Source organism: Onychostruthus taczanowskii, unplaced genomic scaffold (genome assembly GCF_017590055.1).
Source record: "Onychostruthus taczanowskii isolate IOZ18803 unplaced genomic scaffold, ASM1759005v1 scaffold33, whole genome shotgun sequence".
NCBI lineage: Eukaryota > Metazoa > Chordata > Aves > Passeriformes > Passeridae > Onychostruthus > Onychostruthus taczanowskii.
In genome coordinates, this window is record NW_024500683.1 from 3516323 (window position 1) to 3528220 (window position 11898).

The following is an 11898-nucleotide window of genomic DNA, read 5'->3' on the forward strand; positions in this document are numbered from 1 at the left end:
ATTAAAAAACCAAGCTAATGGCAGTCGTGCTGGTTTTATTTTTTGCAGTGTTCCTTTATACTTGCTTTCCCTCTGCATATATACAGTTTTTTCACAGTTTGAAGTGCAGAAGCCATTGCAATACTGACAGTACTCTTTAAGGTCACAGTCATATTGATTGCTAACACTGATCTCAGCATAAGAGTTATAGCCTTCAGAATGGTCCAGATTTTTTTGAACCCAAGCCTTCAGTATTCTTACTCTGGCCAAGTTTCAGCTTGTCTGAGAAGCAGCTGTATTGTGTATGCGTTTCTATCCTTACGAAAATGCTTTACAGTGTTCGTTAATTCACAGAAAAGATAAATAGTTGTCCTGTGTTCTCCTCTTATCAGTATTCTGTAACACCTGATTTTTTGACTGCTTCTTCAAGTTGTTAATAGCCACTCAGGTTTTCTCTACTTTTGTTACTGGAAAATATTAAACTTAATTTACTTTTGTACGTGTACTAGTAGAGGTGACTGGACCATTAGTTCTTTGTTCCTAGTCTGTCAAGCCTCTTCTGCAGGGCAGTTCCCTTGTATTTATGTTTATCTTCAAATTTAGTGTATGTGTTAGTCTCATTCCTGGTGGTTCATAGCATTTCCCAAGGGTGATTATTCCCCCCCCCCCTTTTTTTCCCCATACTTGAAATCATTAATCCATTTTTGATGGCTGTTTTTAGACTTAATGCAGTTTCAAGTGTTTAGATATTTTGACAAATATAGTTGTTCAATTGATGTTTAAGCTGTCCTGTTTTTGTGATTCAAAATAGAAACTCTGGCAAAATTTAGAAGAGGAAATGTTTTGCCTTTCAAAATGAGATCACTTTTGTCCAAATTGTACAGATCTGTTTCTTGTTAGCAGCTTCTTGACTAGGCCAGTATCTGCTGAAAGCAGAATATACTCACAGGCATTGATAACCTTGTTAGTCTTGACCTTTGTGAGAGAAAATAGTCTGATTTCCTCAGACTTTGCTTAATTATAGAAACTGGGATTTGATTTAAATAAACTTACTCAATTCCACCCATACTTGAATCTTTTGAATACTTTTAATACTTTACATGATTTTCTTTCTTAGTTTACTTTGATCAATGGGAACAATATGCTGATGCTTAAAACTAGTCTCCTGATGTACTGAACAGAAATTGGTCTGTGTAAATGATGGCTTTGGTTTGTCATCATCATCATGTTGCAGTGGCTATCTCTGAGTCATGGTCTCCTTTCTTAATAGAAAAGAGGTGAAGATGTTGAGATGCTGTCCTATGCTGAGCTAATATAAGAAAATGGATGGATATTTCTTAAATGTCAATATCAGTGTGATCAAAAAGGCTTAAGTGGAGTTGTGCTGACTGTAGATAATACATTCAGGCCATTCACGTGTTTGTATAACTGAAAGAAAAGTTTGTTTTGTAACAGTCAACTTTAAAAAAAAAATGCATCAGTGAAAACACTTCAGTGATTGTTTAATCCAGTCAGTTTTAGAAACTGGAGATGTAATCCTTACCTTGGAATACTTGGCATTTTTAATAACTGGTAACAAAACCAATGAAAAGTAGATGCTACTCTTTTCTGTGATCAGACAGAGCATTTTGACAAGTCAGATTTATTTCAGAGGTAGGAACTGAACTTCTGAATACAATTTCTTTTGTTTTTAAGGCTATTATACATGGGCAAAAATAGATGCAAATTACTTTAAGATAAAGAAAGGTTGGTCAAGCATTTGCAGTTTGAATTGCCTTCTTTGGTGCTAGGGTTTTGTGTAAACCAGTGAGCTGTAACTAAATGCCAACGTTGATTTGTCTCCTCAATTAATTTTCTTCCACTTAAAGTGATTTAATTCTAACAGGTGTTTTTCCTTAAATACAAAACAAGCAATGTCTGATAGATAAGCTTATAGCAATCTGCTGTCTTATTGAATGCTCAGATATTGGAGATATGATCTCTACTTATTGTTACTATGTAAATTATTTTTTTCTTTCTGAGATGGTAGAAGAGACCTGATCAAATTGTAACAGCTAATATTTCAGGCTGTATTGTGCAGTGTTTCGTGTAGATTTGTTGCAGACTAATGTTTGGTTTGGTCCAAAGGACAGTTTTACTTCCTGGAGAAACACAAGGCAGTTAAAATGCAACCTTACAGAAAACACATTCTTGAGTATTTCTAGTTATATATATGTTTTAGCATTATCTGCTTTCATTCAGCAAAGCTTGTTTCTATTTACTCCTGATATGCAGAGATAAGAATCTGTTTTATACTCAGATAAGGGCCGTAATAATGTAACTATATGAAACAGAATTGAAGACAAAAAATAATAGAGCAGGGTACATCTTTTAAGTCCAAGTACCTTTCTTTAGTTAATCATCTTGCACAAAAGGTTTGTGTTAGGGTTAACTTAAAAGGCTCTTTAAGTAGTCTTTTGGGGGCAGCAAGTTATTTTTGTTATACATTGTATTTGTTATAGGCAAAACAAGCCTTAGTTTTCAGTGTTCAATACAGCTGGGCAAAAATATAATTTGATAATTGTTTTCAAGGCTAATGACAGCCAAAATGTTGGGTCTACAATTCGGTTGAGTATAAGGTAAAGCAAAGAAGTTCAATTATTTGATTGACTCTTGCAGCAGGATTAATGTGTTGAGAACTTGGTATAGGTTTAGCTTAACAGGTTAATGGGATTTAATGTAAATGAGCAATGATTCGGCTGCGAGCCTGAACTATGAGATCTGACAAACACTATCTGCCTCTTTCTAGACTGAAAGATCTAGTTTTTGGGCATCACTCACTTTAAATGCATAACTTGCTCTGAATCCCCCTTGGATTCTCTTCCTTCATTGAGGAAATGAGCCTTGCCCAAGGCCTGTTACATGCTGGGTGCAGTCTATCTGCTAGGCCTTTTTCATAGACCTGTGCTGATTTGGAGCTACATGTGAAGTGAGGGCAAAAAAAAAAATAAATCTCATTTCTAAGGCTTTGAAATTACTTAATCTATGTCGCCTTTTAAGACGCTTATTAGGTAGAAGTCCAAGTGTTCAGGACCTCAGGCTTTATTTTTGCCTGAGTAAAAACTAGATATAGACATTACTCAAGCTGGAAAGGAGGCCCAAATACAAATGCCAAAACAGGAGCATATTCTGTTTCTCTTCTTGAGAAATGCAGACTTGCAAAGGGAAACCACAATCAAGTTGCTCAGAACCCTCAATATTAGTGATTTTGTATGAAGTTGTATGACTGTAGGTTATCACTTCGAAACTGTTGTTCTAAATTAATTGATTTGATAAGTTACAGAATGCTTAACATAAAGTAAGGATTTTAGTGAGTACTTTCCATTTTCCTGTTGCTTTGTGAATGACCTCACTGGCACTTTACCCTGAATCTGTACTTACACCTAACACTTTCAAAGTCCTCTGTAACCATAAGAACTCCATCTAGATAAGCACAGTGGTGCGTGTGTGAGCACAGAAAGCCCTGTTTGGCACCTGTAAACAATATGAACAGCTAAGGCTGCTGTAAATATCTTTTTGCAGTACATTGTTCACTGACATGCAGATCTAGATATGTCAATTCCCACAATTATTTTTCCTGAAGGAGGAGGTTTTGATAAGAATGAAAATAATAGGCTATCCTGTCTGCCGCTTCCTTTGTAGAGTTTTACATCTGTGTTCAGCCCTAGAGTATTGCCTCTGATGTTTATCACTGGCTAGATCTTTAAAGTAATTGTCTGCCTCTAGTTACTTTAAAATAAGTTTTTCAAGGGAGTCTCAGAAAATGCCTCTTCAGGTTTAAGGTGGCAGTTCAAAGGCATGAAGTAACAATTATGGCTTGTCTTTAAACCCATGTGGCTAGTGCTTGTAATTAACCTGAATTGTACACAATGTGTCAAGGGATCTCTACTTTCAACAAAAGCACTGAGAATACTTTTTCATCAGCAGGCTGATCCAATGGTTTATTGCCTCCCTGTAGAAACTGGGCATTATCTCCTTGGAATTAAAGTGGCTTCAGATTTAGCTTTTGGCTAATGCTGTACCTTTTCACGTTAAACATGGACTTGTAGCGTTAGTATTTTCCTCACTTGAGGGTACTTAATAAACATTAAAATCAAGTCATCCTTTAAACTTACAAAAAATGAGATTAACAGGTTTAGCTCTTCAAATCTCCTTAAATGTTTTTCACCTAGTCTATTATTAATACATGCAAATCTTGGCACCCTCACAGATTCTCTGTAACCAAAGTGAAATAGAAACCTTACAGCTGGGTGAAATTTTGCATTATAATGCCATAACTGTGCTAGCAGGAACTCCAAATCTAAAACGGCCAAAAAAGGACTGGCAGGCTCTCTGAATGTATAGAGGGAAGTAGTGAAAACTCTTGCTATGTTTAGCTAAAGTTTGTGCTTGGTTGTAAGATCCAGAACTTTCTTTCTACAACTAAGTCCTTCATTCACACATAAATGCAAATCCTGTTCATACATGTCGCTTCATTTAAATTTCACTGTTGGGGAAAAAATTGTGATACCCAGATCACTCAATAGGACATAATTTTTATTATTTAGCATTAAGGAACTTTGATTAGTGACTGTTTTCTTCTTTAGGCACAGAATCTTGGAGGATCCTACTTCAGAGCCTCCTTATGCTATAAAGCCCTGCTAGCTGATGGGAGTTGAAAATTCTCAAGCCATTTAACATAAACATTCATAATGTGTAATTATCATCAAGAAATTTCGTGAGTGCTGCAGTTGTTCGTGTACTGTAAAATAACTGCAAAAAGCTATTGGTTATCCAGACTTGTAGCTTTTGTTACAAAATCAGATCTATTTGTTATAAAACCAGACTGATTCACATTGGTTACATCACTTTTCTGTCTGGCTCGTTTTATGTCAGGTTGTGTTTGATTTGTAGATAGACCATGAGAAGTGTCATACACAATTTACCTGTAGCTTGAAGCACAAAAAACCCACCATTTTTTTACTAAATTTTTTTACAGTTTACTTTCTAAAGAATTTGTCGCAAATAGCTTTTTCAGGCTCCTCATTAGTTCCTGGTTTCTGGCTCCTCCTTAGCCTGCTAAATATTTTCTTTTGTCAGGATTTGATTCCAAACCTACTGAGGAGCTTCTGTTGAGTAAGGTAGCTTTTTGGACTAGACTTTATCTGGCTAGACTTTTGGTCTCTACAAGTCTAATTTAGCTGCCATCTCACTACCCCTTCCAGCTGAGCAAAAAATCCTGCACCAAAGTCAGACAACTGGGATGAAACAGCAGGCAGCTTTTTTTTCTTGCATGTTAGACCTAGATTTTAGAAGATTTTTAGATAGCTGCAAACAGTTGTTAAGTATCTGAGTGATTAGATACTCCTGCTTCTGTTGTGCTCTGTAGTACTTCAAAGTGCTGTCAGCGTGAAGTGTTGGAAGCTTAGTGATTCACATCTCTAAGTGAGGAGTTATTGTAGTTACATACAACCAGTTGGGAAATGTTTTCAGATCTCTGCTATATGTGAGTAGTATGTGTTCCAATATGCTTTTCAGTCTGATAAGGGATCAAAGTTGTAATTTTATTGCAAAATTAACCTTGAAGCAAGTATTGCTGAAGCTGTTTAATACTGGCATTATTGTGAAAGCTGAATGAGTGATGAATTGAAATTTAAAGTTTCTGGAAGAAGTTAGCTGAGAGAAAGATAACTGGTATGGGATGCCACAACCCTAAAGTTATAAAAGCTTTGTTTAGGTGATTAATTTTAGCTTGTGAAACCAGAGAAGTAGCAGCAGTGGAGGGGCTGGATTGTCAAATACAAAGGCTCAGCTGAATGAGGCTACTGTTATTTCTGTATGTATGTTTATACGTATATGTATGTGTGTGTGTATATATATATTACAGCAGAGAAGAATATGGAATAAGTGGTGATATGCTCAAATACTATATTAAAAGAACACTTGTAGAAACTAATGACTAAGGAGCAATTAAGAACATAATCATTTTTTGCTGTTTATCCAACAAGAAAAGGAAAAAAACTTCTATTTTTGGCTGGGATAGCTGTTGCTGCCATTCCATGCATCTGTTTCCAGAGAAATGTGGAAGTGATATGTGAAATGCAGTCTTTACCATAAACTTCTGTGGACTTTGGAAGCACTGGAGTGACCTGAACACTATGGCATATTGATCAAGATGTTAGGATGTGAGATGATAGGTACAAAATGGGGGGAATTATTATACCTGTTAATATCCTCCTGTAGAGACTCCTGAAGCTTGCTTTGTCTCAACAATTTTAGCAGTGATACAAAGCCATACCTACAACCTTCAAACAGCAGGTCCTTTTTGCAATGATTTGCAAAAAGCTTGATTTATTGACAGCAAGGTTTTGATTTTTTGGCAGCAAGGCTGTATGAAATAAGTATTCTTGGTTTCCTGAAGCTATGCCTTCAGTATTCTAGGGTCTGAAGTTTTGCAGTGCTTAGATGTTCAAGCATAGTAAGGATGTAGCTTTTCCTTTGGAAGTGGTTTTGAGTGTATTTTAAGTAAAACAAAGTTGTGCTTGAATCTGGGGACATAAACTTCATCTGTCTTTGGGGTTAGCATTCTCACTTTGGGATTTTCCATCAAAAAATACCATTGTTATTTAGATTTGTGTTGTTGCAATGTCTACCTTCATGTAATGATTTTGAGCACGCACACAGGATCCAAGAGGTAATGTGGTCCAGTGCCCCAGCAAGGAGCAAGTAGAGCGAGTTGTTCACGTCCATCCACCTTTGAATTTCTGAGGGACAGCCTGCTTCCATGTTTACCTATGCTGATTGCCTCTCCTGCTGTTTAACAGGTGTATTTCTTGCTGCACCTCTGTCATCTGTTGTCTTGTTATGCAGATCTAGGAGGAATCTCATTTAATATTTAAGGTCCCCACTAGACAGCAGAGGCAGCAGTAAGACACACCTGCAAACACCTTTACTTCAAGGTGAAAGAACACATCTTCATTGTCTGCTGTGTGCTCTAAGCTGTTGCAGTGGTCCTCCACTAGATTTGCTTCAATAAGTAAATGCTGCTTTTGTGCTGGGCAGCCCAAAATGGCAGTTTGTCACAGCGGAAGAACTGATCAGTTTCGTGGACTTTCACTGCATTCCAGACGGTGAAGCCTGATATTCAGTTACATATAAATAAGGGTAGCCATATGTTCTGTTTGTTTACTGGGAGATGAGGTCACTTTCTGCACAGTTGCGTTTTATCTGGCCAGTACTCAGCCTGCACTACTGCATGGTGTTACATCATTCCAGGTGCAGGGCTTCGACTTTGAGAACTGTTTCAAGGGGCTTGAAAAACAACCCTTTCCTAAATCTGACCATCTAGTGTGTTGGACCTCTGCTCTTTTTCTCCTCAGTTTGATCTGTGGATTTACGGAGGGCATAATCTGTTTCATTGGCTAGTTGATAATAAAGAGGTAAAACAAGTGTACACTATTGACTTTCAAATAATGCCAATGTTTATAAATTATATTGTTCACAAGAACTTCTGACTCTTCCCTAAGAAACTATTTCCTTCTACTTGCTTTTGTGAAAGCTCACTGTGTTTTGAGATGCATAAAAGATGGACTTCATCAGTAAGTTTTCATAATTTAGTTTTCAGTGCAAAAAATCACGTTTTAAGCTTTAGTATCTGGCTTTGAATAAAATTATCATTGTAGTTCATCATAAACTACCTAATTCACTTCCTGAAAGAAGCCTTAATTTGAAAATAGTACTTTAAGTGTAACTATTTCTTACCATAATGGAACACTTCATCAGTGAACTCAAAACAAAAAGTAGTTGACTCTTCTGGTAGTAATGACTATTCGTACTTGTCGTTGTTTATTTTAAAAATTGTTTTGTCTTGAATCCTGGCTGTTTAGCTTTGTTCCTTGGTCAGCACTACATGTGTACATAGCATATGTTGTATTTTTTAAATGGTGGCAGGTATCTATTGGAGGCTTGGTAGCTTTCTGTCTGTACTTTTGTTCCACACGATCAAGATACATGTAGTATTCACACTGATCATTCTGGGTAGAAGTAGCTAGCTTAATTCAGGCTATTCATTATAGCTTATTCGAAATTGAGTCATATGGAGGAATCAGTTGATGAAACATGTCAGCCTATTAAGTAACATTTGTTCAGAAACAATAGCTAAAATTTAGTTATCTACTCTTGTAACACTGCACAGAAATGTACTCACAAGGTTAAACTATTCCAAAATATTTGTCATCATCTGTTTAATCCTATTATTATGAAGTGCCATCTCAAAGTCTTTTAGTTGTTTTTTAATTCAAGTAACCAGCTGGAGAGCCGCAGATGGTATTGACAATATTATCTGCAATTCTGAAGTATCTTCACTTCACCGGCATTTCTTTCTTAGATGGCTGTGAAAAGTGAGCTATGGAACTATATGATTAGTTATACTCAGAGCTTTAGAAGGCAGGGAATCTTTACTTCAACTGCACCTGGGGTATGTTTCCCAACCTGGGATCTGAACTGAGGGACAAACAGGCAGTTTTTGGGTTTTCCTTACATTCTCTGGTGTTCAACATGTTTACACGCCAACTCCTGCTCTGAAATGGGCTTTAGGTAAGGTTTGAAGCATAGTAAGCGTAGTATAAAAAACCAAGACGACCAACCAGGGACTGATATTTTACCTTAGCATGAACTCAGTGCATGCCCTTCCTTGCATTTGAGAGATTAATGAGCTGGCTTGCGTGTCCAGCTGACCATCCTCTAGCGTGACCCCCTGAATGCCACAGGTTCAGTGTCCTATACAAGCCTTTACGCTCTCTGTCTGCGTGTTGGAAATTACTTGGAAATACGATTCTTAATTTTAACATCTCCCAGTTAGAAATGAATCAAATACATTCACATCAGAAAATCCTACTTCAATATTCTTGTTGTTAGAGGAGTAAGGTTTAACCAGTACAGTCAGGTCTTGTGTACAGATAAGGCTTCTGTTATCTGGGTTGCAAAAGGCCCAGTACATGTTGGAGGTTTTTTGTGTGCATGTAATTAATTGACTTTTGATTTTTTACGAAGCCTGTGTAATCCTGGTAGAGACACAGTTTTTCCAAGTCCTGAAACATGTATGTTAATCCAGAACCTGCTTTGTATGGCTGTGGTTTTTATAAAATGGGTTCCCTTTTGGACCAAATTCTAATTAATAATTGACACATCTGCAAGAGAACTTGTTCCCAGTAGTAATAGGGTTACTTATGTAACTTGTAGCTTCATGTTACCTGTCACAGTCACTCCCCCATAACAAGTGTCCCTTTTGCATACCTTCTTGGTAGTGGAGTAAATTCTTTTCCTTTTCCTTGTTAGGAGAGTAAATTAGATGTAATAGTGTAATTGTTTTGCAGAGTTAAATATTGCTAAAATATTATCTTACTATATAGTATTAAGCTGATTTTGTTGTTCTGTGTTAATCGGTGCTATTTCCTTTCAATTTAGATCAGTGTATTGTCACTCGGACGTACCTCTTTCTTCATAAATTCTGGTTCTTCAGTGCAGCCTATTACTTTGGAAACTGGGCATTCATTGCAGTAAGTACTTGTATTTTGGAGACTTCTGAATCAAGTTGGGTAATTTACAGTAGTTATCATTGCATCATTTCTATCACCATACTACAATTTGTTTTACTTATATTGCCCTTATATACCCCTGAACTGGATAACAGTAACACTTTCTACTTTAAATTTGCAGGTCTTTTTAATTGGATTAATTGTTTCATGCTGCAAAGGCAAGAAATCAGTCATTGAAGGTGAAGTAGATGATGATGATTCAGATATGAGTGATGATGAACCGTCTGTTTATTACCATTGACAGCCTTTTGCCCTCAAGATGAAAAAATGTAAAGTTATGATGAGAGTCATGCCCATGTGGAACTCGCTTCCAGATAAGCATCTTTGCACCTGTAAAAATAAATGAAATTAGTGTACTCACTTAAAAGGATAAAAAACCTGAATATCACTTTGAGTATCACTGTTAAATGAAAACAAATGTTGAAGCTGACTTTGAGTAATATATAGAAAATATTGTTTTATCATAAAACGTGTGATCTTCTGATGTATAATTTGATGAACTGTTGTAACTATTTTATAATTCACAATGCTTTTCTGTTAACTTAGATTTTCTTAAATACTTTCATGCTTAACTTGTAGGACTTTTTTATTCATAAATACAACTAAAATCCTGCAAAACAGTGAAAATAGTGCAGGAAAGATTTGGATGAAGTTCACAGTCTCGGACTTGACTTTTGCATTAGTTTTTCTGGGATTTCTGTATAAAACTAGAGCTAACAAGAGACTGTCCATTAAAGTATGCCAAAAATATTATTTAAATGGTGAGTTTCCCATCTGTGAAAAGTAAGAAATTTTTATACTGTGATCTCCACTAAGTTACCATGGAAATCCTCAGGTAACTATGAGGTGGCTTTTGCTCTCTCAAAGGAAATCATAGTGTAAAATACAATATTCAGCACTGTTGCAGTGTTTTAGTACGGTTCAGTTTTGAAACTTCCAGGTGCCTGATCTAGTCATAACCAATGGAATAATTAAGATGTGATTAATTTTTAACTTATTTTTCTCTTTAATGCAAATTGTCTAGTTTGAAGTTCTTTCAATATTTAAAGTAAATGTTGTCCATTTGTTTACAAACCAATATGTTTATATAAACACAGTTCAGAAATATTTTTGTCACTCGTGTTGTCTTTGTACATTAATCTTATTTTAGCTATATAGTTACTGAGCTATGTTTCTAAGGATGAAAAAAATCTTTATATATCCTTTGACAGACTCTGAAAGAGAAAATGTTTACAGGGACAGGTTTTTAAGCTTCTAATGCTACCTGGGGGACATTACAGTCTATGCAAGCACATGGAAAGGTTATTAGGTAGTCTTTTATAAGACTAATTGTTAAATAGGTATTAGAATGTAGGGTAGTTATTATGTCCTGCTTTCGTGTTTGCAAATGCTAAAGTTATTTCAAGAACAATCTACCTATTTCTGCAGTATTTCAGAACAACAGGCTCTCAGGAACTTCTGAATTCTAATTTAGTTTCAGTATTGGAGGAGGTCTTAGGTGAGTTGTGTAGTTTGTGCAGGAATGCAGGGAACTGGTGTTTGAACCATAGGAACAAAAAAACCTGATGTCTTTCAACAAGCCTTCTGTGCCAACTGCTCCAGTAACATAAATGTTTATGTGGCAATGTGGAAGAATCACACACTGAATAAGCTGAGTTGGAAGGGACCCACATGGATCATCGAGTCCATCTCCTGGTGTTGTAGGTGGCTCATAAGCTGAAAATATGCAGTCAGGTCTGCTCAACTAATATCAATCAATCAGTTTGCTACCAGTGTGACATTTGAAAGGACAGAAATGTATTCAAACACTGAGAGTAGGTACTGAAATTTGACTAGGCAATCTGAGCTGTCTGATTAGAATTAGCTGAATATTATTTAAACATGACAGCTGGCGAAACTTGCGAGGAATTAGTTATAAGGAGTTCAAGTAATTCAAACGGAAGGTAGAATGTCATGTTGACTGTCTGGAAGCTGCATCCAGAGCATAGGAAGAACTTGGAGTATACTTGTTTGTAGATGCCCTGGTGGAAAACTTACATGAGCTAATTTAAATAAAGTTAACTGCTCAGATGTCCTCCTTTCTTTCTGATTCATTTGTCATCTTCAGTTTTAACCAAAAATTGTCACTTCCTTCTTACAGGTTTGTTTGTAACACAGCTTTGCAGAGTTATATCCATTCTGCCCTAACTTTGCCCAGGGGAGATCACTGCTCATCTGGGGAAGATTTTTGGGAAGGTGTTGGTTTTGTGCCATGCAGCTGCTTCATGCTATGTGCTGGCCTAGGGGATTGCTGGCCAAGATGCCT

At 36.5% G+C, this 11898-nt stretch overlaps 1 protein-coding gene across 2 annotated transcripts in view; it reads left to right on the plus strand.

Moving 5' to 3' along the window:
• LMBRD1 (LMBR1 domain containing 1) overlaps positions 1–11663 on the plus strand; it is a 67584-nt gene extending 55921 nt beyond the window's left edge. For both annotated transcript variants that reach the window (XM_041410696.1, XM_041410697.1), the window contains exons 15-16: positions 9463–9554; positions 9715–11663. In XM_041410696.1, the coding sequence (XP_041266630.1) occupies positions 9463–9554; positions 9715–9834 (212 nt within the window). In that variant the 3' untranslated portion in view covers positions 9835–11663. The remainder of the gene's footprint in view (positions 1–9462; positions 9555–9714) is intronic.
• Positions 11664–11898: the final 235 nt, after the last annotated feature.